Here is a 26,630-nt window from a genome sequence, read left to right as displayed (position 1 = left end):
GTAAAAACACAGGTTAGATAGGCTGTACTCAGTGTATTTTTAAAATGTTTTGAAACCAGGGAAAGGTGAACAATTTTTCCTTTTTTTTTGTTCTTGCAGAGAGAAGTTTTTATTCACTTTCCAAGAGTGGAAAGAGGCATTGCGTAGATACACCAGCCTCCTTTTCTTTTTTTTTTAGCAGAAGCAAACTGTCCAGATTTTAGCCATATTTTTCATTAAATCACAATTAAAATGAATTGGTTATATAATATACATATTTTTAAGATGCACAGGAATTGCACCATTAGGATCTTTAATGTAACATTCAGGGCAGAAATTTTTGTTTTGATTCATTTTTACAGCCTGAACAGCCGAGGGCACCTGGTTTTTAGTTAAGGTTAAAAGCCAAAATAGTACTTTGGAACTGAAATGTAACCCTTTTGCCACAATGGCTTGTTTGTTTCAGAGCTACGTATGAAGAAATTGATGCTCGTTACCACAAAGGCACTCAAAATCACAGTGACTGTTGAGGTAAAGACTTCCACTTACACAACCTTCATTCCACATTCTATGTGATTTCACTGTAATTATCACTTTCTCTGTTTAGTATTTATATTTTGTAAGGGCCACCTGAGTCGCTGACACTTTGATGAATGAAATATTGTTATACAAGTTCCTCCAAATCACTCAGTCGAATGAAGTATTTATTCACTAATGAAATACATTCTCTGTGACCTTGTTAACTAAAAATAATAAATTTTGGAAATGTGTAAGTTAGTTTATGTGTAGAAATATTAATGGCAACAAAAACAGATGATCAATAAAAACTTTTTAGCACTGGAATCAGACATTTATCTTTTATGTGCAATTAATGCCTGTAAACTGGGACTGGGAGGAACCAGTCATTGTTATCCCAGAGACACCTGGATTATTCCTGTTTGCCATACTAGTCATCTCATTTATTAATGAATGCGTGGCCACTAATAACCTATTAACCTTACCTATTCCCCTCACACCAACCCCCACAAATGAAAATAGTACGTTCCTGTTTTTCCTCTATTAATATGTGAATCTCGTTATCAAGGAATGGGGAGAGAGAGGGAAAGTATGGGGATGGTTGACTGTGTTCTGTTTATTCCAGGTGGAAGTGAATGACCAGCTCACTAGCTGCATTAGGAGTAACAACTCTCTGAAAGGTAGAGCCTGTCCAGCTTTGAGGCCCAGAAGACAAGACCTACCCCACATCAAAACCATGGTGGAGCATCTCTCATCTGCAATAGTGAGATTTAAACAGAAGAATAACAGTTCCAGCTTTATCTCAAAAGAACTTGGTTTTAACACATATTCACTTAAAACTTCAACAGGAGAAAAATTCCTTGTACGGAGGCCAACCAGGTTAATGGGAGCATCCTATGTTTCACAGGCTTTCCTACCTTTAGAAATCATCACATGGCTGTGATGAGAGTAGAGAGTACTTTTTATTACAAAATAATTCTGAATAGATGTAAGCATGAAATGTGAGACTAAATATACTATTCAAGAAGAATAGTGAGTGCCTTCATTTAATTGAAGTTAAATATAAAAGTCTATTTGCACTTCTTTATAAATAATATTCTTGTTTAGAATTATGAATTGTAAAAAAACCTTAATATTGTAGTCTATATTTCAGGTACTCTGAAGAAGTCACCAAACGCTACATCGATGCCTTTAAATGCAATTCTTTATAATACTAAATGTTCTCTTTTTTTTCTTTTTTACTGCAATTCAACATTTCCATTTGGAACAAAGACTACTGGAAAACATTCGGAATAAATTATACATTCATTTATGTCATAAATTACACTGACAAATTACTATTAAAACAAATTAATACATTGTTTTTACAGAGTTTGTTTGTTGTGGAACTTCTGATGTCAGGAATCTTCCCATTTCCCACACTTGCATTTCAGCATTCGAGGACTTGGAACTATCACAGGAAATAGCAGCAGCCTAATAGGTACTTGCATTTTCATGATACCCAAGTTTCAAATTACTCAGTGCTCTGAATGTAAATTGCCCTAGATCTTAAAGGAAAAACAGTCACGTCTGAAATCAAAATATAATCTTTGGGCAAACTGTTAGGGCTTAAGTGATTCCTCTTCCATTTTGATTTTAAAATAGTGACTGTGCACAGTGGGGAGAAAAGTAGTAACCAACTGTTTTAGAAATAGAAGTTCTGACCTACAGCCTCAGACAACACTAGGCATTAAAAAAAATTATTGCTAACAAGTGTGAAGGTCAGGGAAGGGGCACCAATGAATTGGAAGGGGACCAATGAATTAAGCTGAACCATCAAGTCCATGCCTACATATTCATGAAACAAAGCAGTTTCTTTTAATGCTGCTTAGCAAAGTCTATTTTGAACAGTCATACATTCTAACTAGACATGTGATTCCTTATGATAAAAAGATGAACCTGTTTTTTATTTTAAGTAGGGCAAATTAGGGAAAAAAACATCACTACATAATATTTAAAATAGCATAAAATATCATGGAATATATTACTGTAGAATGTTTCTCTTCTGAGAAGACCAGATACATGATTTTTCAAAAATCACAAATTTGATGCAGGACTTAATTGCGGACTTCAACTATAGCCTGGAAGTGGCAACGTGTGACCCTCCTTTGCTTCAAAAAATGTGTAAGAAAGAGTGATGAGATCAACATTCACCATTCTTGGATCTTCAGCAAATTCAGGATCAATGTAGAAAAACACTGGCATATCTACTTCTTCTTGTGGATTAAGCCTTTGTTCTTCAAAACAGAAGCACTAGAAGTTGTAGAAAGGTATTTATTAATATTTCCATCCTATTATAACAGAAATCAATGGTGCATTTCTTGGCTTTAATAAGCATACTGTTAAACATAATCTTTAAGTTCTATGACGGGATAACAGCACAGTATCTTTTCATTTCAGAATGAGTTCTATTTAAGGGTTGAGAATCAACAAATTCTAATCTCAAAGCAGATTTCCACTTGCTTTGGCTCTAAACCTCTACATAGCTGTTACAAGCAATGAAAAAACAGTTTGAGGTTTAGAGGAAGTGAACTTTCAGAAATCGGGTCCCACTAAAACACTGTAGTCAATTTAGTACTAAACAGTTTCTTTTGTACTTTTAAGATATTCTGTTGTTTGCATTTATTTGTACCTGAATTTTATTGAAATACTGTCCAGCTTCAAATGGTACAACATTGTATGTAGAAATTCCAATTATTGGTTTGTCAGTAGGATTCTTAGCTTTATAAAATGCCAGCGCAGTCTCTCCAGGCACTACCTGTTTTTAAAAATATATATACATTGTCAATATTTAAAATCTCACACACCTCCTTTCCCTATTAAGTCAGTCATATTGTTTTTCCTAACCTTCAGACCATAATACCTTATATAAACTAATGTTAAGAGTCAGCAAAATAGTGATTACTACCATGAACACCTGATTTTTCAAACGTGTAGACATCAGTGAAGCACCAGTGTTCAAGTTTGCATACTTAGCTATGCACTGTCCTCTTGCATATCTGAAGTCTTTAAGCAATAATCTGCAAATTAATTTAAAGTGTTTTCAAGGACATCACTACTCAAGCTGAATTTCTTAACACTTATTCCTAAATATTATGATTGACTAAAAATTCTTTTCAAAGGGTTATCAACATTAAACTTAGCTTATAGAATAAATTAAACTCATAACCAGAGAAAAACTGACTGAACAGAACTTTTGTTTAACCAAAAAGCACTAATAACTTTTGAGAGAAAAATAGATTAAGTTGCAAAGCTTAAAAAAAAATCAACTTCTGTCACTTGTATCAATTCAGCTACAGATACCTTGTTTACTACTACATGATTGGAACTAATATTCAAAATCATAACCTAAAAAATCCTCAATCAATGAAGAGACTCAACCATGTTTACTAACCTGGGAAAGCACTAATAAGGGTTTTCCAGTAAGAGTTCCAGTAAGCTTTTCTGGCTGTTCCTCAAGTCGAGAGAGAATTTCCATAAACCCTCCCGAATTCCAGTTAGTTAAGATTTTAGGAAACCGTTTAGGTACAGTCTTGCTGAAGTAGAACATGACTAATATGGTTACTTCAAAGGTCCTCAAAATTTATATTTTAAGGAACAGGGAGACTTTTGATGTAAATTAGTAAACTTTTTTTTTTTTTAAGATTTTTTAAAAGATTTTATTTATTTTTAGACAGGGGAAGGGAGGGAGAAAGGGAGGGGGAGAAACATCAATGTGTGGTTGCCTCTCTCATTTCCCCACTGGGGACCTGGCCCACATCCCAGGCAGGTGCCCTCACTGGGAATCGAACCCATGACCCTTTTGTTCACAGGCTGGCACTCAATCTACTAAGCCACACCAGCCAGGGCTTACTTTTCCATTATAAGCAATAATTTCCAACATTTTTCCTATCCAATAATTTATACTTGAAAAAAGTTTAACTGTCCAACAGCTACTCCTCTAAAGATTCGTACAGACTGGAGAGCTTTTCAGTGAATTCTTAATGTGCTTCTCATAAAAACCCGACACATTCTACTGTTCCAAACTGCCTTCTACTATGGCACCATGTAACCGAAAAGTTAAAGGATGTTCTGTTCGTTACCTGCAGGGCACTGTCAAAAAATAATCTGTGGAAATCAAAGAATTACAGTAATGCAGTCTGTCAGTATTTCGGAATTGTAATTTAGATCAGTGTTTCCTACACTGAAACAGTTTAAGTGATGAAAGAAGTTTTTACACTGAAAACCTTTTTACACTGAAAAAAGTAATCGTTTAGTAAGTGCTTTAAACACTTACATACACTTCCGTTTGCTGAGGCCGAAAGTTCCACTGGAGACTTGCGTGCACATCTGCATTAAAGGTGACTTTAATGATGCGGTCCTTGACGGGCACCATGCTTTCAATGTGGTCTGAGGCATGACCTGCTGTTACTGATCCTCCAAGTCCAGTGGTCTAGGAAAAGAAAGTATAGTATGTTAAATATTGTTTTTAGGTGCTGATGATCTATTTATTGGATAAAAACATTTTGAAAAACTATTTAGAAGCTAAGTTTATATATATCACTGACCGTTTCCCATGAACAGGCCAATGATTTAACCACTTTGCATATGTCAAGGAGCCTGCATATGTAAAAGTCATATTTTTTTTCTGTAATCATTATGTGATATTAAAATGAGTCATTTGGAAGAGAGCAGATAAAACACTGATAATGCACTGATATATTGCACTGATAATACAGCTCAGAATATTTAGCTTTTCATTAAAGCCTACTTTCCTTTATTGCTAGTACTTCCTATCAACTAGTATTAATACAAATAAAATGTACCCACAATCCTGTCACTTCAGTAAAACTATTTAAATAATTCCATTTTTTACATTCCTGTGTGGTCCTTAGTGTAGCTTCAGTTCTGTAGTCTGCTTTTCTCAACTAGTGTTAAGTATTTCCCCGTGTTGTTTTTGTAATTTTCTGTATTTTTGGTATAGTACAGCTTTTTCAGTCATCCTTCAGTTAAGAGAACTTGGTCCCTCTGGCTGCTGAATCAACTAATCACGAGGCACCGGAATAATCTGTGTATGACACTTCTCCCCTATCTTCATTGTCATTATTTTCTTTATCATCAGAGATGCTTAAAAAAAATCTTACTTCCAGGGCCATCACTTTTCTGATGCCTGAGGTTGCCAGAATTCTGGTCTCCGTATTAATCTGTTACTGTACTAGGGAAAAATAAATACCAAATTTGAGACTAGGGGAAGACTCCAGCAAAATAAAATTATTACTATCTTCCACTTGTTACACAAGTCCGCTAGCTTCACTTGACTGCCATGTAACATTATCAAATTACATTATAACCGTGAAATACGCATCAGAGGGCAAACCTTTATTTACCTTTAATAGATAAGTATATTCTTCTGCCCAAGAGGGCTATGATGCTTAATATAACTCCTTTTCCTGAGGAATGAGTCACTTGAATATAGATCCCTTAGTGTATTCTCTCTGACAGGCAGTCTTGAAATACAGATTGTTTAAATTTGTAAGTCTAATAATTAGATAAATTAAACAATAGGAAAGGACACTGAAAAGAAATTATGTCCTAGTTTCTAGTTCTGCTACTAACAAGCTCCAAGAACTAAATCATCTTACTTTCCTTGTGCTACACTTTTCATATTCATAACATGAGGTTACTGTGTTGTCGTTTATATAATCCCTTATTTTTGCCTCTAAAGTTCTGATTCCAGAAATGAAAGAGATGCTCTTTTGGAAATGTCACCATTTAACACCAAACTGTGATTTAAGATCACAAATGACAACTTCTTGCTTTTCTGCCCTGCACTTGCACACACCTGCACAAAATATTGTCATTTACTCTGCTTGGGTGGGATTTCTCAACCCTGGCACTAATGGCATTTTGGGTTGGACAAATCTTTTTTTTGAGGGGTGACGTTGTCTTTCCTGTTCAGTGTCGGATGTTAGCAGCATTCCTAGCCTCCACCCACCAGATACCAGTAGCACCCTCCCTCACCTTCCAGGTGTGACAATCAAAAAATGTCTCTAGACATTGCTAAACATTCCCTGAGGAGTAAAACTGGCCTCCCCTCCCCACGAGGTTTGCGGGGAGATCGAGGAGCATACTGTTCTGGATTCAGTTCCACTTATTTCACCAACTGGTAGTTGGGGGACTTGTGCTTGTTTCAGGCTGGCCACTGATGAAAACTAATTCACGTTCTACACTCATCCTCCAGATGTCAATCAACTGCACTTTCCCCCACATAAATGCTGATATTAAGAGCCTGAAAAGTCCTTTTGACTTGTTTCAGTCATTATAAAAAATGCGCCCTGGCTGGGTGCTAAGCTGGTTGGGGCGCAGTCTCATCCCCAGGCAGTGCGAGTACAGGAGACAACAGATCAATGTCTCTCTCTCTCCCCAAATCAATAAACATCCTATAAAGGCAAGTTAATGTCCATAAATTCAGGGAAAGTAAGCCAGGTACTAACAACAGCAGAACCAAAGACTCTGAGGACTCTTTAAAATACTACCAATGCCTGACTCCCACTCCAAAACATTCTGATTGAATTGGATAGGGACGTGATCTGGGTTTCAGGATTTTAAAAAGTTCCCCAGGTGACTCCCACGTACAACAAAGTTTGGGAACGACTCTCATAAACACTTTACTGATGAACCTGGTATGTAGCTCTCACTTATAGCATGTTTTTTAAACAGAAATTCCTGGCCCCTACCCAGACCTAATCAGAATCCCTGCGGGGCAGGAGAGCCCTGGCATTTTAAGAAGCTTCACTGGTGATCCTAATGCCCAGCCAAAGCAGACTACTATTTCATAAATAAATGAAGTTTGCCTTTGCCAGTGGTTATTAAAAAATCAGTTTGCATCAAAATTAGCTAGAGGACTTATTAAAATACAAACTGCTGGGCCCTGCCCCCAGAGTTCCTGATTCAGTCGTTCAGGAGTCAGGCCCAAGATTTTGCACTCAAGTTTCTAGGTGACGTTGACAGTACTGGTCCGCAGGACCACACTTGGAGAACGATCTCGTTTCTGATCAAAAAGGAGCCCAGGACAAGCCCATTATAGTTTATATATTAATGGGGATGGGATCCTCAAAGGCCCAATTCACGTCTCTTGGTATGGATAAAAAGCTGCTCTCAGGGTAAGCACAAGTAACACGCACAGTCCCATATCCAGGATTAACCTTCCCACGTAAACCCTGCGGTTCACAGAATGAATGTATTAATATAATTACACTTTAAAAGCGGGCGTGTGTGTAAGCAGCAGGAGGGTAGGGCAGCTTGCTGGATTTCGGAATATAGGCGGCGGACCCTTCTGATCGAGGGCTTTCCCATGTACCTAAGTACGGTCACTAGAGGGGAGTGGGTTTTATTTGCAGCTTTGCCGGTAACTTTTCTGGTGACCTTGGACAAGTCACCTTTCTCAGCCCGTTTCCCCATGGCAATCATTTCAGACGTCCCTTCCAATGTGACAGCGGGCAGCGCCGGCCCCTACCTGGCAATAGAGCCGATACAGGGGTACGGCGGCGTAGGACGCCCCCAGCATGCCCACGGCGGTGGCGACCACGTACGAGAGGACGGTCTTGTTCCGCCGCCGCCACTCCTCCTCCTGCGCGCGCGTGTAAGGGTTCGAGCTCTTCGGCCGCCGGGGCGGCTGCACAGCCAAGTCTCGGGCCAGGCTTGGGCGCCTCCATGTTCCGAGCCGCCTCAGCCCCCACTCAGCACCTTCTGTCCTACTCCCCGGCTTGAGACACTGCTCTACCCTCTCCGCAATGCCGGTCGGAGGCCCAGCGGGGCTCCAGCGCCAGCCACAAAAAGCAAAGCGCCTCCATTCCGGCCACCACAGCCCTCCCATAGCGCCCGGAAGGAACGTCCGCTTCTCACGCACGAGGTAAGATCTCGCGAGGCCTGCACATCCCGCGATATCTGAGTTGAGCCTGCCGCTACTTTGGCTACCAGGCTCCTCCCGAGTCTGAGCGCGTAGTGGTGCTACGGCGGCCGGGTTGCCAGGTTACGGGTAAGTTCCCGTTTTGCTTTACTGTTGCACCCAGTTTGTTTCTCTCCAGTGACTCACTTATAGGAAAACGCCCTACGTGCCACCGCGTGCAGCCGCACATCACTCGGGTTTGTGTCCCGGATCCTCCTAACCTCCATCAGCCTTTGTCTCTACCTAGCGGCTCCCAGCGGCCGCTGTCCCGCGGTCCTGGGGTTACTCGGGCGGCCCCGGACCTGGGCTCCAGGATCACCTGTCCCAGGAAGCCTTCCTGGGACAACTAACCACAGCCCACTGGGACACTCACGTGCTTTTTCTCAGTCCGCGGGAATCGGCTTGCACTGCCCCGACGTCCCGTAACTTCTTGCCCAGTGAAAATACGTTGGGCGCAGTAATTAGCTCGCGGAGCGAGAGAGACGCTGTTCACCTGAAGTTTGTTTAGAGGAGAATGATCGGGCTATGAGGCTCATTTAAGGAAGGACTGAGGGAAAGGGGGGTGTTCATCTTGGAAAAGAAACGTGTGGGGGATGTGATAGCCTTCTGTTATCCCACGGGACGGACTAGGACCCGAGGGAGGCGGACAGCGGAGCTGACTTTGCTGTAACGGAAGGAACTGGAAAGTAGCGGTTAAGAGCTCCGATTCAGACGTTAGCTCTGGGTATATACCGAGGTGTTTACTCTGGCCTGTGTCCTTGGGCCAGTTATTTGACCTAAGATTCGTGACCTTATTTGTAAAATGGGAATTATAACAGTGCGGTTATACATGTAAAGTGATTTTCACAGTGCCTGAAGCATATTAAAAAACTGGTAAATGTTAGGCATTCTTTCTGATGAGCAGAGCTGCCTGAGAAGTGAAATGACTCTGTGTGTAATGCGCTCTTTTATTTGGCCCAAATTTTTGACCAATAAGGAAAAAATAAGGATAAGCATTATACATGGGTGTAATGATGATACAGTATGGGCATAATAGTCCCGTGTATACTGCGCACAGACGCGTGGGTGCGCATTATACACGGCGGAACTTCACTCTTGCTGTGGGCCAGACCCCGTTCACCTTCCGGGAGGCAACGGCACAGACAAAGTCCAACAAGATCACTTCCGGTAGGGAGAGTTCTTTCTTCTGATGACTCAGGAGATAACCAGGTAACAGATACATAAATGAGGGGATTTCACAAAACAACCTGCACAGGGAAGACAAGGGGATAGTAGTGCGATTTTATTACTTTTCCTTTCAAGGGTACAAGTTTTCTTTTTGAGGCACTTCATGCTGCTCATTTGCAAAGAGAGGCACCTTCAAAAGCAAAAATGTTAGGCTCCGTCCTTGAAATAAATAAGTAGGGGTAAAATTTCTTTTTAAATCATAACACTTGGAAATTTAACCCCAGCATCCAAAATGAACAGGAAGGGGATAAAAAAAAAATCATTACTATGTATTTCAGATTTCTTTGGTTGGGGTTCTCCCCGTGTGGTATTAATATTTCTTCTTTCAATTCATATTACCAAAACAGTAAAAACCGGGAGGGGGGGACACCTAGTTCATGGTTGCTGAAACTGGGGAGGTTGCTCTCTTGTCTTCTGTGCGGGCATTTCCGGAAAAATTGCTGGAAAACCCGGCTGACATTCTCATTTTATACTTGTTTTGCAAAGAATAATTGTAAACATTCCAAGGTCTATATCTTGGTTATTAATCTTACAGGTTATTGCTTGGGTGTTTCTTTGGTGTGGTAAGGTGGTGGTCTGCTTTTTGCTTTACTCTTGAATGGTTATTAATTCTTTTTTTTCTCCCAACTTCCAGTATCATTTATTTTTCCTGGAATCTAGATACAATTAACTGAAGCCAGACAGTGCTCAACACTACTTAAGCCTCATTTGAAGTTCTTTCAACTAGCTCATCATTTGTAAACGTGAATTCACATGTCAGTAAAAATGGAAACTAGATTTGACATTAACAGAATTTACTCAATACTGATGTTAACTACAAGATTGTTATATGAAACACGTGGACTTAACATACCAGAATTTGGCCTTTATAAACTGGTTTACGCATAACCAGTTACCTTATCGGTCCTGACCTGCTCAGTGTTGCACCAGAGCCCCTGCCACAGCTTTGCTTCGTCAACAGATTTCTCCCCTTAGGACAAAATGAGAAGTTCCCACCCAGGAAAGAAAAACCAAACCAAAACAAAACACACACACCCTCACTGTGTTGTTTCGGTCAACAGTCCCTTTCTTTCTTCTACATCATTCAGGTTAAAAGTAGCCCATGACCTATTTCTGGTGTTATATTTGCTGACAACTCAGAAGGGTCGCCTGCAGAGGGGCAGGCGCTCGGGGAGCCCGGTGTCCCCCAGCACCGCGCGGCTGGGTGTCCGGAGCAGGGCTCTCCGAGGGCGCTTCGCCTGCCGCGGTCTCGATGCCGCCTGGCGGAGGAGCATTAGGAGGCCCCGGGCGACGCCAGTGCTTGTGGGGGCGCCATCGTCCTCTGCGATCAGAGGGCAGGTTTGGGCCATCGGCTGCTCGTAGGTTCTCTGCAGCCTCCCGCACAGCTGGGCCAGGTCGTGGGCCCGGGCGCCTCCCGTGGTGCCTTGTGAGATAAGTTGGATTCCGCTGACCCGACCCCTGAAGTTGCGCTCCCTCTGGGGCCCCACCCTCCTTCTCTCCAGCCTCACCGGCTCTGCGGGGAGTCCACGGCGTGAGCGGCTCCCTCCCTCGGGAGCGCCGTCCGGGCCGGTCACGGGGGCTGCCTGAGCACCCCTCTCCCCTTCAACCGCCTCGAACTCCACGACTTCTCCCTCTCCCACCCTGCGCAGGCATTTCCTGCGTTGTGCTTGATGATGGCAGCCTGATGTACAAATACATCCTCTCTGGTGTCATTCCCACTTACAAATCCATATCCATTTCTGATGTTGAACCATTTTACGGTTCCAAGGACTTTGGTGGCAAGAACTTTTTTCTCGGGGTCTTCACTTACTGCTGGGGCTGAAGATGCGGGGGCTAAGGGGACACAGGGGTTTCTTGGGACGAGGGCGCAGGGTGCTAGGGCCTCGGCCTGCGACACGCCACCACCCACCTGGCTCTTGGGTGGCGGGTCCTGGGGGACTGCGGGAGCCTGCGGGAGGGTGGCAGTGGCCTTGCCCGCCTCACTCATGCCGCCTCCTTCGCTCTCACTTGTCATCTCGGTGGTGTTGGTCGGAGGTTAGCGCGGCTGGTGGTCATGGGAGCGGGGCCCCTTCTCAGGGGGGCAGGTGTGATCTCGAGGTGCTGACAGCAGCATCCAGGGTGGGGTCTCGCAACGGAGGCAGCTCGTGTTCTCAGTTCCCTGTCTTCAATAATAGTATTATTTTAAACGATGAGAAGGAAGCATAGCAAAGTCAAGTCTTACTGAAGATGGGACATTTGAGCCTAGTCCTGAATGATAAGGAGCTGCACATACAATGACGATTCCAAGTCAGGCAAAGCCCCAGAGGAAGGGCAAGCGAAGAACACAAAAGAGGCCAAGGGGGTTGTGGCCTAGTGAGCAGGCAGGACAGTGGTTAGGAAATCGGGTCAAAGCGGGTATACAGGGGCCAAATAATACAGAGGCTTGTTAGCCATGCCCAAAGGTTTGCATTTTATTCTAAGATTAATAGGAAGCTGTTGGTGAATCTGAAGCATACGGGTGATCCGATCTGATTCCCATTTTTATTGTTTATGTTGTAGAGAACGGATTAAAGGGAAGGGAGGGGCAAAAATGGAAGTAGGCAATGGCAGTAGTGCAGGTGAGTGACGATGGTCACCTTGAGTGAGTAATTGATTAACTGGTGGTCACAAGGCCAGAAAATTGCAAAGCCAGTCAAATCCAAGCACCTTCTGACTCTTTTCTACTCTGGCACAAAAATCTCAAGATTCTATGATTCTACAAATTTGTACTGTTTTCTGTGAATGTTTGAAAATCTTTTTCATCCCTCTCTCCCTTAGTTCTTATACCAGATTGTCAGCTCTTTCAGGACAAGATCTGTCACATTTTAAATTTCTTACAGCATGGACTCAAATAACCCCATGCAAATGTTAATGTCACCGAAAGCAAGAGTACATTCCCTCCAACATTCCCCGGGCAACCCTTTCATGCAGCAACGGGTAGCAGTGCACATACCCGTCAGTCACAGTATCTGTGTCTCGGATTCTATTATTTTATTGTGTTTCATAATTGCAAATGAAACTATTCCTTTCCGAGGTACAGTAATCTTGATAGCGATAAAGTGGTGTTGGCTGCAGTTCTTGTGAGTCTGAGTCTGCTTGTGATGCTGCATAAATCATTGTGATAACTAGTGCTGAATAGTGGAACCTGCCTCGAGTGGAGTGGGAGCACCTCAGGGTAAGGCTAGCACGGCCCTGTTCTGCAGGTAGAGGTGTTGGTCAGGAACTTAAAATGGCAGGGACCGCACTGCGGTTTCAGACTTGGCGCCTTTAATTTGTAATATCCTTCTTCAGCCATAAATAATGAATCCTAGTTAGCTATGATCGTGTCTAATTTTATATAGTAGGTACAATAGGTTGTTATTTTGTATTCAAATCATTTTGGGATTGGGGAGTGAAAGAAAGGGTGAAGGTGGAAAAGAAAGAAAAAATCAATTTTGATAGTCACATGGTTTCTTATCTGATTTCAGACTTTCTGAAGACAAAGGATTATCAAGATGTGTTATTTTTAAAATTTGGTTTCTAGTTACTTTTTGGCATTTTTAATGGATAATATAAATTAATGAAATTGTAACTTAAATCTTAACATGTCACTAAACTGTATTTAACTGTTTGTTTAATAAAGTTACTGAGTTCATTTAGCGACGTGAAATACCTAACAATCTAGCAGTACCCACACTGTTTACTTGGTAGTTACATGTTACAAGATCTTCCTTGTACCTAAAAGTGGAAGAGTAATGCATTTGAATAAATAGTAAGAACAAATGAATTCTTGTTTGCCTGAGATGAGGCTGGATAATCACTGTTTTCCAACTAGATTAGTTCACACTAATGGCATGCAGTTGCCTCAGTAAGTCCTGATACCCTCCTTTCTTGTTCCTGGCATCTTCCTTTAAGTCACGTGTTTCAGGGGCTACTGCATTCTAAAGGTTTTGGATAAAGGTTTTACGTGACTGACAGATGAGATGAAGTGAAACCAGACACGGTTCATCAGTAGAAGGCGGTTGTTTTTTCAGGGAGTGCTCATCGAGACCAGGGCCGGCTCCGTGGGTGCGCCACCCGTGCGGTTGCCCGGGCCCCACTTTTCAAAGGGCCCCGACTGGGTTGGGCCTTGTACCTTGTTTGATGCTCTGCCGTCATTATCTTGAAATAGTTTTTTTTTTAAACAGGAGCCTTGAATTTTTATTTCGTATCGGCCCAATATACGTATTATGTCCCACGCAAACTCACTGACTGGCATTCTGACGTAGTGCAGGCTGCTGCACAATCAGCCTATCTGAAGAGCAGAGGTTGAAGGTAACAGATAAGGCCAAAGGCCTTCTGCGCGTAGTCAGTTTGTATGAAATAAGATCAAGCAAAAACCCAAACTCCTTTCCGCGACCCTTCAGACCGCACTTAATCTAGCCCCTGCCTACTCCTCTAAGGCTACCTCCAATCTATCTCTGCATTCACCGCGCTCCAGCCCCACTTCTGGCTCTGCTAAAAACACCCCAGATGCACACTGCTGCCTTGAGACCTTGTCTCTGCTGGGAATACTTTATCCCCCAGTTTCTGCCCTGGCCGAAACACCACTACTCAGTCTAAATTAGCTCTCCTCTGTCCAGTCAAATTTGATTGTATCACGTTTTGGTATCTGAACGTTAGTTCATTTTGCTGTTTCCTCTTTTTATTGTTTCTCTCCAACACTAGCATGCAAATACTGTAAAAGCAGGGGCCTTGGATTGTGCAGCATAGTAACTCAAGCACGTAGCACAGTGCCTGCCCATGATTGTTCTGAGTAAGTGGTGGATGAGTTCGTGAATGTGGCGAGAAGAAGGGAGTCAGATAGTCTAAGGAAACTTTTGAGAACAGTGAGCTATTGCTCTGATGAAGATCTCGTGTTTCAAAAAGTCTAGCTCTCCTTTGAAGCCTTCTGTTTCCCCCAGGATTGGGCCGTGTGTCATGGGCAGATGCTGTGCCTCTAGACCAAGACAAATGAGCAGCATTCCCAAACTGTTTAGATTCCTGAAAGGAAAAAAATGCATTAGTGGCTGGAAAATCCCCATTGGGTAGAGAATAAAGGAGATAGTAAAGGAGCCTTTTGATTTTTCATGATTTGATTTCTTGAAACTTTAGAGTCATTTTTAAAAAGATCAATTAAGTAAAGTCTAGACCGGGGAAGGGAGTTATTCCTGATTTTTGCCAATGCTCTTAAAAACTGTAGGGTTATCTAAATAGCTAATGCTATCTCGAAGAATCTCTAATGTGACAGTGTGTGCAAATTACCGGTTTCTAAACAGTTATTTTTTGTCTCTTCAAGTATAATTCTGAATCTATAGGTCTAACTTTACACAAGCAATATTTACATTTTTTTAAGTTTTTTTTTAAAATTTCTAGACAGAGGGGAATGGAGGGAGAAAGAGAGGGAGAGAAACACCAATGTGTAGTTGCCTCTCATGCGCCCCCAACTGGGGACCTGGCCTGCAACCCAGGCATGTGCCCTGACTGGGAACTGAACCAGCAACCCTTTGGTTTGCAGGCCGGCACTCAATCCACTGAGCCACACCACCAGGGCAATATTTACATTTTTAATATTAGTTTCAATGAGTACATAGTATGTATCTCCAACTTGTCAGTCACAGCATCCACACAGATATCTATTAGGTAGCAGCATCTCTTGCCCTTCTCTTCTCTTGAAATGGCCATAATGTAAAATTTCATTACATGGGTACTCTTTTTTTCTCCCCTCACTTTCCTTCTGAAAAACCTGACTGTAGGCTACCCCGTTCCATTCATGGGCCAGACTAGAGGTTTTAAAAAGAAATTCAAAAAGAAAATACTCCTCTTGAGGGGAAAAGAGCAACTGGGGGACTTGTTTAATAAACCCAGAATAGAGGGGGTTTTTTTCATTTTGATTTTCCCCTCTTTTTTCTTTTATTTAATGTATTGGGATGACCCTGGTTAACAAAACTGTACAGGTTTCGGGTGCACAATTCCACAACACGTCATCTGGACACTGCGTCCTGTGTTCCTCCCACTCCAAGTCAAGCCTCCGTCCATCACCATTTAAATCTTTATTTATCAGTAAAAACTTTTTGATTTTTATTTATCAGTAAGATTTTTGTTGAGCAAAAAAGAACTTGTACAGGTCATTTTATGAACGATCTTGTCATTCTACACATGAAGAAACTGGGCAGCAAAGTCACAGGGCTACTTGGCAGCAGAAATGGAACTCAAACTCGGATATCTTAGCTTTGACACCAGTGCTCTTCCCGATGCAATGTACTGTCTTTTTTTTCCTTCCTTTCTTCCTTCCTTCCTTTCTTTCTCCTTTTTTCAGTGAAAGGTAACTCTTCATTGACAAATGTATACAAGAAAGTCTAGATTCTTTTTCCTCATGCCCTACTTTTGTAATAAAGTTCGAAATATCAACTTTGAAGGTATTTACAAGGGTAAATATTTTTAAACATTTAACCATTTCCTGTGTGGTGGCATTTTTAAAAAGAATAGAAATCATATACTTAAATAAATTCTTACAGTTTACAAGAAGCTTAGAACATTGTATTAACAGAAGACAATGTATTTCACTGCAAAATATTATAAAAGTGATACAATTTTGTGGCTCTAAATGTTTAATTATTTGCTTTGAACAAATCAGTGCATTAAAAAAAAAAAACCTCAACAGAAAAATCAAGACAGGCCAGGCTTTAAGGTTGGGGGTTTGTGTGTGTATCCGATGCATTGTTTCACATCATTTCCAGTTAGCCGTGCACGTGAGTGACTGCTATAGAAACCTGGGTGTCCCGCCACACAGGTAAAGGAATCTTTGTTTCCAAGGCATCCTACACTGCAGTGGCAGTACCTGGGGTAACGCAGAATTTATTTTCATGCTCACATGCTTCAAATTCATGTGTGTGTTCTGAGACAAGAAGGACCACATCAGATTGCCCCTGCACCGGGGCCAAGCTGGCCGTATCTCCCCATGGAATAACTCGATGTCCATGGAGCAAAGCAGTTTTGAACTGCCCCACAGCCACAACTTTCTGTTCAGCGTCATTCAGGTTCTCATCAAAGTCCCCTCTCACGAGGGGAACCTCAGCAGCTGGAGCCCTCAGGTAGCCACAACGCTCTTTGGTGCAGAGATTCCCAGTGCTGAGAACATGCTGATCATTCCTGGTGACAGTGGGGTTTGAACTGAGCCGGCAGAGGGTTGCCCCAGGGAGGGATGTGCAGGTCCCTAACACCAACACCTACACCCACACCCACACCCTGTCTCGACTCCACACAGTGCGCTTTCAAACACGAAACCAGGGGTAAGGAGAATTTCAAAGTGTTGGCTTTTTTTTAAACAGAATAATTTCAGGTGAAATTAACATTAAATACTGGAATTAATTCTTCCATGTATTCATTAACATTGTGAGTTTATCCTTCTTGTAAACCCTTTGCTCTCATATTAGTAGGCTCTTTCGAGGATAAGGAGATACAAGCCAAGGTCAAACTGTCATTTTTAACAGAAAATCAGTTTTTTTAAAAAAAATTTAACTTTATTAAGGTATAACTGATTTACAACAAGCAACAGGTATTTAAAGTGAAACAATTGGTAAGTTCTGACATGTGTATTCATTTGTGAAACCATCGCTATTGCCTACTAGGCTGATGAAGAAACAGGCTTGGAAAAGCTCGCAGGGCCAGTCGGGGCCCAGGTGTATCTGATGTCGAGGCCGTGCTCCAGTTCCGCGGCCCGAATTCCTAGCCGGGAAGCAACCGCTCTGTGGGCAAGGCGCACGTCTCTCTGACTGGAGCTGCTGATTTCTTCAGTAAGAGGGTTGTGCTAAGTAATCCTAACATCTTTTTCAGCTTTACCTTTATATATTGCATTCATATTTCTTATGCAGAGGTGGTGGATCTCTGTTCAAATATATATATATATTTAATTAAATGCAGGCACTATTCTCTGTAACTTTCGTAGTGGAGCTCTAAGAGTCATTAAAACAATTTTTTTTATTTTGATAGGAAAATATTGAAGAAGTTTGTGGAGTACTATGAGTCAGAGCAATCTAGGATCTGCAGGAAGTCCCTCAAAATAGTTGGTAAGACAACAACTATTTCTATTTTCTCCAACAGTGTATTGTATAATTATTTTGCAGACAATGTGACTATAAACCTCCTAGCCTTGTGCTCACAAGAGACATCTCCCTCAATCTTTTGTTATTGTGTGCTTCTTCAGCTGACTCATGGTGGAAGCTCCAATAGTTACCTAAAGCTTACCTGTAGTCTTCACTTCTGTCAGACAATGCAGATTTCATACAGATACAGATGTTGAGAACGAGGTAGTTATATTCCTATACTTATATCTGTTATCTGTAGAACTATCTTTACATTTCTCAGACAGCTACGAGTAACGACTAAAATGACATAGCCTAAAATAATTGAAAATATATCTAACATCTACTCATAGATGTATGTGATTTTTTATGCAAAATTTAAAGCGAATTTGACTGTTTGGAGACGTGATTATTTGTTTTCTGCTTCCCCAATCTTAGGAAAAGAAGGATTTCGACTCTTCATCAGGATTTTCATTTACACGGCTGTTAAGTACGAGGCTACTGTGGTGAAACCATGAATAAGAATACATCTGCTACAGTGCCATCTGGTCTACTCGAAAAGTAACTGTTACATTAAATGAAGTATGCTTTGAACTGTCACAGTTTGAAATGCATACAATATTAATGAATATTCGGTTGAAAGTTTTATACAGCTAATACCCTGTGGTCCAGGATAGCAGTAATGAGAAGTTTATCAAAAATCACCTCTCAGTGTAAATCAGTGTATAGGGCAAATTCTGCATTCTCTTTTGGAATTATTTTTTAAGATTGTTTTATAAAAATTGATCTAATTTTTGAATATCTAAAATATGTTTGTAATTCCAGTATAACAATATTAATTTTGCTGAGTAACAAACCATCCCAAAGTGCCTTAAAAATGCAAGTTTTTATTCTTTTTATGATTTTGTGATTAATTCTTCTGGTCTGCACTAAATGATGGATGATGGCAGCATTCACAAAAAGGTAGCATATTATATATACTGTTTTGACCTCGCTTTTTTTTTAACTTAAAAGTATATCCTGATGATCACTTCATATCAGATTACAAAGACCGTCCTTGCACCTTGTCATAACTGTATAGTATTTTGTCATGTGGATGTGCCGTAGTTTATTCAGCCAGGACTTTATTGATGGACGTTTGAATTTATGCTGAAATGAATAACCCAGTATCAAGTCATTTCGTATTTTTTGCCAGAGTATCTTTGGTATAGATTAGAGGGTAAATTAGAGATGACCAAATTCCCTTTTTGGGAGTCATCCCATTTTGTATCTCTACCAACAGTGTACAAGAGTACCTCTGTCCCCAGAGCCTCATCATCGCAGTATATTGTCAAAGTTCTACGTTTACGTTAATCCGAAAGGTGAATAGCATTAGCTCTGCCTAGTTTTAACTTGTAATTTTTTAATTACAATTAAAGTTGAGCAGCAGAACTATTTTTAATAGCAAAAAAACTAATATAAATTCTTTACAATAGGGGAGTTTAAAAATGGGGTCCTCACAGCGATACTGTGTTGACAATACATAGATACTCTGTTGGGATTAGAAAAAGAGGGACCCTTTACCGACACAATAATGTATGCTGGAGATTAGGTGGGTCCCCATCAAAGGAAATTCACATTTAGAAATTACTGGAGGTGCCTAATGATGCCTTTTTTCTCTCCTTTATCCCTTCCCCTTATGGGCTTCCTTCCTTTATGCCCTTGTAACCTAATATCCCATCAAAAATGGGTTGAGGTTCTAAAATCCACAACAGGAGAACATTTTGGACTCAGTCCTTTCCTTTTTTAGCTATTAACAGATAGGCCTTCAGACACTAGAGCTGAATTCAGTATAATGCAACCCTAAATGATTTCTTTCTTCACTTTCTATAATCTAAATTTGAATGTAAGTTTTCTTAAAGATATACAGCAGGTCCTCAAAGAACATCATTTTGTTCAACATCCTTTTGTTATGACGTTGATGAGACGCTGTAGGAACTCTTGTTTGTACCCACTAACCCATGGGAAGATTGGCTTCAGTATATATTGTTTTCATTAAAGTCCCAGAACCTGTCAACGATGTTCAGTGAGGACTTGAGTACAGTTGGAATTTCTGGCAGAAATTAAGAAAGTTTTTTCTAACAGCTATGATCATCTGTAAAATAATTGTTTTATTAATAGCTTCAGTTCACTGATGTGTTTGAAGTAGCTGGAAGTCCTGCATTCAGCCGTGGCTTAAATACACCAGTGAAGCAGAGCTCACGCCACGTCCTGCCTCTGGAGGGAGACAGGCTGGGTTCCTGTCGCCATCCTCCGGCTTGGTAACCATGGGCCACCAGCTCACCCTTTCCAGGTTTTCATTCCTTTGGAAAGGAGGGTAATCATCTTAGGAACTTTATAAATGCTAAGCTGAATGGCATAACGTGTGTGTATTATTTAGTACAATACTCAGTGCATAATAAATAAGCAGGCAGCCCTAAGCTGTATTTCAAACTTCATTACCCAGTAAAAGTAAACGCTCTGTCCAAAGTGTTGGAAAACCTAACCAGGGAGTATAGCTCTCACAGAATTCTTTTGACAAGTTCTTTTCTAATGGCGTTGCTCCTATGTCTGGCAGAAATTACAGCTAGAGCAGGGGCTTTGCGCCAGGAAGATGCTCCTTCCAAATTAAAATGATAAACTTTTTTTTTGGGCAACTCAAATAGAGGTGATATTTATTTTGTTTTAAATTGCCATGCACTTGTCTTTAAAATCACTTACCTAACTAATGAAAATATTTAGTATTGGAGTTCTTTAGTGTAGTCTAAAAATCAGTACATTTTTTTAGTCACCTCTAACGCATTTAAAAATTTATCTCAGTAATATTTTAAAAGTATTTTTCTTTGTTCTCCAAAGAAGTGAGCACTATTGCTGTAATTTCTTTTATGGTTTGGTTGTCTTGTAAAGAAAATGAAAATTACAGGTAAGGAAATCCGTTTGATTGCTTTTGTTTCACGGTATTTTAAAAATGTAGCTGCTAATATATTCTGAGGACTTGGAGTTGTCTAGATCTAAGAATTTGATTTAACACGTGGTTTACAGAAAAGTAGGATCTCTGGGCTGACCTGTGAATGCTAATGTACTTTATCTTAGGGATCCTGCCTTTCAGATGATCACAGTTACCAAGGAAACAGGCCTTGGTCTGAAGATCCGAGGAGGGATTAACCGGAATGATGGTCCCTTTGTGTACATTCAGGAAATTATTCCTGGCGGAGACTGTTGTAAGGTAAAAATGAAAAAACAAACAAACCCCTTAACCAAAAAAACCCCACAAATGACAAGATTTGTTTACTAGTTCATCAGTGTATTTTTAGTATTAGCCCAATGTCCACTGTGACCATTTCTCAGTGAAAGATACCAAGGAATTGATAAATAGACTTTTACCCTCAAAGACCTTAAACCTAAGAAACGAATATGAAAATAACAGACTTCAGGCTCTAATTAAAGGTTATATCTTTTTAATTATTATAAGCTGCTCATCTTTTATCCTATTTTTGCATGAGAAATTATATCTGGAGACATGTTCTCTGTCCACTGCCCTGAGTTTGGGTTAAGTTGGATCACTTAAACTTGAACTGTATTACTTTAGCCTCTCCTAAACACAGAATAAAATAAAAACACTCAGAAATTAAATTTACTCATTTCTGAATTTATAGTAATTCTTCTAGAGTTTGTTAATTATATCACTAATAGTTGTTCACATGAGAAATTAGATTTAGAATTAAGACCAGAAAATATCCTTTTTTAGGAATTATTGGGTTGGCCAAAAAGTTCTTTGGTTTTTACTGTAAGATGGCTCTAGTAACACTTAGTTGTCTTTAACTTCATTTAAAACAACTTTGTTAGATTGTATTGTGACAGCTGTCATATCATAGTGCATTTTTTAAAAAACTTACCAAAATTGGTGAATTTTTGTGTAGCCATTTTAATATAGAAGATGGAAGAAACTATGTAACATTTTCAGCATATTATGCTTTATTATTTCAAGAAAAGTAAAAACTCAATGAAATACACAAAGAAGGTAAGTGCAGTGTATGGAGAAGGTGCTGTGACTGATCAAGTGTGTCAAAAGTGGTTTGCAAAGTTTCATGCTGGAGATTTCTTGCTGGACAATGCTCTATGGTTGGGTAGACCAGTTGAAGTTGATGGTGATCAAACCAAGATATTAATTGAGAACAATGAACATTATACCACACAGGAGATAGCAGACATAAAATATGCCCACCAATAAAGTTATTGGTAAAAATGAAAAATGTATCTTGTATTTTATACGAAAAACCATATGGACTTTTTTGCCAACCCAATAGAAAGTCTTACTCTCCTCTTCTATGTAAGAAATATGTAAAGCATGAGTTCCTTTTTCCTCTGGCTGCTAGGAAGCTCAGACCCAAATTTGAAGCACAATACCAGCATTTTAGTTAATACACTGATTACTGTTTGCATTCTCATCTCCCTTGGATTTAATTGCCATTTTCATTGTTTTATTAATGTGATTATATATGTCTTTCATTGAATATTGCCTCCACTACTTTCTGCAAATATGCAGGATATAAAGAACTTAATATAATACCAACCTGCATAGTATGAGAAAGGATTCTCTTATCATTAGTTTTGTTCATGTTGTTTTCTTATTCTACTTATTTTGGTTGAATAAATAGTACTACTTTTATCCCCAGTCCTACTCCAAACACTTGTTTAGCAAGCAGTTTATCTACTCTAGATTTTTTTCTGTGTTAGGAAAAAATATCAGTTTTAGTAGTAACTTCCAAAAGAATAGAAATGATTTTGTTTCGGGCTTGTTGAGATAATAAGGTATTTTCCAAATACATGAGTTGTAAGTATATGCAATGTTTTCGATATTATAATGATATAAATTTTTGGCTATTGAATTTATATTATTAACCAAATAGAACATATTTAAATGCTAAGCTTAAATTCAAATAAAAATGAAATTTTTCCTGTAAGAATTGAAATGTTTCATATTACTTCAGTTTTGGAGCTGAGGGGGGTGTGTGTGTGGTCAGTATAGCTAAGGTATTTCTTAAACTGCACTTGATATAATGCAATGATAGATCACAGTACCTAACAAGTGGTAAGAGTTTGCTTTTAAGACAAGTATCAATTTGTGCTTTTATAGTCCCATGAAAAATATTTGTAATGAAAGTAATAAGTTGATGGCAGTGGTGCTGAGTGACTCTTGATCAGCTGTCATTAGTAGCAGACTAAGAAATTACACTCATGATATGTACTTTCTCTTCCTGGGTTTCTTAGAATTTCGTTGTTTGAAAGAGTATTAAAAAAAAACCTCTGCAGTGAACTGTATTGTGTATTTACCACCAGAGGGCAGCACAGAGTTGTTAATGTTCTTTGATTCTACTGGTCCAGTCCAAGAGAGAACAGCCAAATAAAGAGAGCTGTAGACAGAGAATAAGTTTGCGATGCTTACGTTTATTTTTGTGTACTTCCTCAGTGTAGAGAGTTATGGGCGTATTTACTCTGCAAGTACAAAATGGATGCTATTTTATTTTTAAAAAGTTTAATAATAGCACTTACTGTGTTCTAAGTACTGTGTTAGAATGTTAATAAATTCCTAACCTGCACAAAATTTCTGCATAGTAGGAGTATTCAGAATAGGGAACACAGGCTATAAAGTTGTCCTTGTTAAGTTGTTGAGCTGAGCGACTGTTAATATTTTTAAATGCATGTAAGTGCTTTGACTTCCTCTAATTTTAACATATAGTTTCAGAACTAACCACACAGGCAATCTCAAAACTATAGATGGATTATATTCCACTTATATCCCTAAACTTCATATGTTACGGAATTATTGGAACTCACGGTTAGCTGCTGGCACTGCCCCCGCCCCCACCCTCCACCCCCAATAGACACACTCCAGTGCTTTTGACTGGGCAAATACAAAATGCAATTCTGGTCCCGTAACCACAATATTATGTTTCTTTGAAAAACGTATTCAGAGGTCGAATTCGTGATATCTTGAAAACATATTTCCAGTTCAAGTAGGAGAGAAGATTATCCCGGCTCCAAGAGCTGTGGGCAGCCTATAGTTTGAAAACAAACGTACTGGGGACTGAGTTAAGGAAGTATGAGGACGCCAAGTCCCCTTTCAGCTCTCTAGCTAGTCCGTATCGGTCTGGAGTCATCCACGTTTGATCTCAGACCTTTTCTGGCCTAGCTACTCCTTGAAGCTTCAGACGGAGGTATCCAGTTGCCTCATCAACATTCCCACTTGGATCTCTTAAAGGATCTCACACTCAACATATCTGTGACAGGACTCAGAGTCACACCACACCCTCACCTGCCCATCTCTTCCCAGACAAGCCCTCTTTGAGTGTTTCCAGTCTTGGTGAATGATACCTTCTAGCTGCACAGTCAAAAAAACGAACAGCATCCTACTACTACCTCTCCCTTAACACCCATATCCAATTCATTCGCACATACTGTTGACTTTTTACTCTCTCCGTATTTCTTGAACCCACCCATCTTCTTGATGTCCACTGCCATCACCGTAGCTTAAACTGCCATTGGTTTCTACTAGACCTCACAATAGCTCCATCTGCTTCTGTGCCCCATGCCCATTTTCCTCCCAACCAATCTTACTAATACCTAGTTGCCTACAAGGCTCTGTATTCAATAAAATGGGACTTCTGCTCTTGACTTCTCTGGCTCTTCATCTCTATGCTTCCAGAGTGACATTCCTTCAGTTTCTGGAGGCACCCAAGTCTGTTCTCATACCATGTGCATTCTCTCCGACTGGAAACAGCCTGCACTCTCTCCACCCATGCTTTCTTATTACTTCCAGACACCAATTCAAAGACCACTTTCTAGGAAATGCGTTTCCTGCCCCCACCCCCAGGTTTTTTATTCCTACATGTGCTTCTGGGTCCTATTGCTTTCTTTCATCTCTCTCAGTCTGTAATCATAAACTGTTATCTGTGATTATTTTATTAACTAATTCCTCGCTCTCAGTGTGGTGCCTGACACAAACTTACTGCTCAATTAGTGTGCGCGAGTGAGTAGGTGATGCCTCAGTCCGTCTGCCACATTTCGGAGACCTACGGGTCTGTTCACCATCTCACTGCCGCCGTCTGGGCCCAGCACCGAGGTACCTGCTCCCCAGCCCTTTGGGTCAGATTCTGGATAGCACTGAAGTTTTTTAATGTTTTTAGTTTGTTTCTTTGTTTTTTTGCTAACAATGTTAGGAAAGCAGGCAGGAATCAAATGCTTTTCTTCAAACCTGATACATTATTATTATTATTCTCTCTCTCTCTCTCTCTCTCTGAAATTGAGATGAGTTTTATAATTGATGTTATAATGTAATTGGAAACATTGTTTTCTCTTAATGATACTTAAAATAAGTATATCTGAACAATTGATATCATTTTAGATTTGACAAAATCAGCACTCTTTTAGTCAAACCCCATAGATACAGACAAAGATCACAAAAATGTAGGTACTAATGGTTAGCCGTCATTCACAAAGGATTGAAGTAGAGCATTGTTAAGTTTCAGAGGAAGTCTATTTTCAGGGTATGCTGGGCATGTCACGGGAACTGGGATCAAGGCTATTTAGACAGACAGGCCGTCAGCCTCTGCAGGGCAAAGGGTAAAGAGACCAATCCCATTGGTGGAGCTAAAGGAGTAGCGGTCAGGAGGGTTCACTTTGCAATGTCACACTCTCTATCCTCCTTTCCATTATTATTTCTGCTGAAGCACCTTAATTTCCTCTGTTTCCTGGACCTGACTAAGTTACTGTGGACTTATTATGTACCTGGCACCATGCTGGGGAAACAGCCATGGAAAGGACACAGGCTGGCCAGCTGAGAACCGGTGCTGTTTGTCTGAGAGGCACTGAATTAATGTGCTCCATTGCAGCGGTCCCCAGACTTTTTGGCACCAGGGACCAGCTTCATGGAAGACAGTTTTTTCCACCGACTGGGGTGTGTGTGGTGGTGGGGATGGGGAGGGGACAGGAGGCGGAGCTCAGGAGGTGTTGCCTTTTTGTCCACTGATGGACCAGGAGGAGGGAGATTGGGGACCCCTGCTCTAGCAGGAGGAAAATGGGTGTAAGGAGAGTAAAAAAATAAGGACAGCATAAGATAAATGCAATCATATAGGTAACTAAAAGAGCTCCTGGAGCAAAGAGAAAGGAACAATTAAGTAAATCTAGGGAGCTGGGGAAAACATACCGCAGAGCTAACGTTTGATTTTGGCTGTGAAGTTTAAGTGAGAGTTCATCAGATGGAGAAGTGACAGGGTGGGCGGTGTCATTCTAGACAGAAATTAGCACGTGTAAAAGCATTAGTGTTTGAAGAACATTTTCTGAAAATAGAATGAAGAATTTAAATGCTGAGAAGGGCAGGTGGATGGTGAGGCTAGGAAAAGTGGGTTGCGGCTAGTTTGTTTTGCCGGGTCTGGGAAGTTAAGGAGTTTCACCTTTCCTACCAGTGGGCAGTCATCACAGGTTCTAATTTAGGAGTAACAGGATTAAATTTGCTGCCAGTGTGAAACTGCCCATAACAGATTTAAGATTCTGGTTCGACTCACCTGTGTTTACACCTGCAGTGTGCTGGGGTTTCACGTGCTATTTGATTATGACACCAGCCTTGTGTGATAGATGTTTATCCCCACTGAACAGCTAAGAAAGTGGAGTCTCACAGAGATTCAGATAAGTAACTGGTGATAAAAGGACACCTCCAGGTGACAGTTCATGGCAGTTTGGAAAAGGATCCAAAGGCTTGCAAGAGTACCCCTTAGTATTTAGGAATAACGAGTTAATTAAATCATAGTCAGACAGTATAGATGGTT

General features: G+C 40.5%; 3 protein-coding genes and 1 pseudogene across 12 annotated transcripts in view; 2 read left to right on the top strand and 2 right to left on the bottom strand.

The window, feature by feature from the left end:
* Nucleotides 1–1,858, top strand: part of TOM1L1 (target of myb1 like 1 membrane trafficking protein) — a 48,787-nt gene extending 46,929 nt beyond the window's left edge. For all 3 annotated transcript variants that reach the window (XM_053910414.2, XM_053910413.1, XM_053910415.2), the window contains exons 15-16: nt 446–510; nt 1,121–1,858. In XM_053910414.2, the coding sequence (XP_053766389.1) occupies nt 446–509 (64 nt within the window). In that variant the 3' untranslated portion in view covers nt 510; nt 1,121–1,858. The remainder of the gene's footprint in view (nt 1–445; nt 511–1,120) is intronic.
* COX11 (cytochrome c oxidase copper chaperone COX11) lies at nt 1,787–8,439 on the bottom strand. Its single transcript, XM_024573127.4, has 4 exons — nt 8,030–8,439; nt 4,811–4,966; nt 3,167–3,292; nt 1,787–2,787 (listed from the first exon to the last, which is right to left on the bottom strand). The coding sequence occupies exons 1-4, from the start codon at nt 8,387–8,389 to the stop codon at nt 2,605–2,607; spliced, it is 825 nt and encodes a 274-aa protein (XP_024428895.2). The 5' UTR covers nt 8,390–8,439; the 3' UTR covers nt 1,787–2,604.
* A 15-nt stretch (nt 8,440–8,454) lies between these two features.
* The window catches only part of STXBP4 (syntaxin binding protein 4), a 152,427-nt gene continuing 134,251 nt past the window's right edge, over nt 8,455–26,630 (top strand). For 2 of the 8 annotated variants that reach the window (XM_045182209.3, XM_024573403.3), the window contains exons 1-4: nt 8,461–8,551; nt 17,696–17,772; nt 18,226–18,348; nt 20,899–21,031. In XM_045182209.3, coding sequence (XP_045038144.2) covers nt 18,302–18,348; nt 20,899–21,031 — 180 coding nt within the window. In that variant the 5' untranslated portion in view covers nt 8,461–8,551; nt 17,696–17,772; nt 18,226–18,301. Of the gene's footprint in view, nt 8,552–17,334; nt 17,500–17,695; nt 17,773–18,225; nt 18,370–20,898; nt 21,032–26,630 lie in introns of all 8 variants that reach the window. The other 6 variants (XM_071219356.1, XM_071219357.1, XM_071219360.1 and 3 more) reach the window with 6 other exon arrangements.
* Nucleotides 10,808–11,675, bottom strand: LOC112316492 (Y-box-binding protein 3 pseudogene; annotated as a pseudogene).

Source organism: Desmodus rotundus, chromosome 9 (assembly GCF_022682495.2).
Source record: "Desmodus rotundus isolate HL8 chromosome 9, HLdesRot8A.1, whole genome shotgun sequence".
Classification (NCBI taxonomy): Eukaryota; Metazoa; Chordata; class Mammalia; order Chiroptera; family Phyllostomidae; genus Desmodus; species Desmodus rotundus.
This window is presented reverse-complemented; position numbering and strand designations above follow the sequence as displayed.

Coding starts and splice junctions, on each gene's coding strand:
- COX11 (XM_024573127.4), bottom strand. CDS start 8,389: ATGGGAGGGCTGTGGTGGCCGGAATGGAGGCGCTTTGCTTTTTGTGGC. Junction 4,967..8,029: donor TGTATCGGCTCTATTGCCAG/GTAGGGGCCGGC, acceptor TTCTTTTCCTAG/ACCACTGGACTTGGAGGATC. Junction 3,293..4,810: donor CTCAGCAAACGGAAGTGTAT/GTAAGTGTTTAA, acceptor TTTTAAAAACAG/GTAGTGCCTGGAGAGACTGC.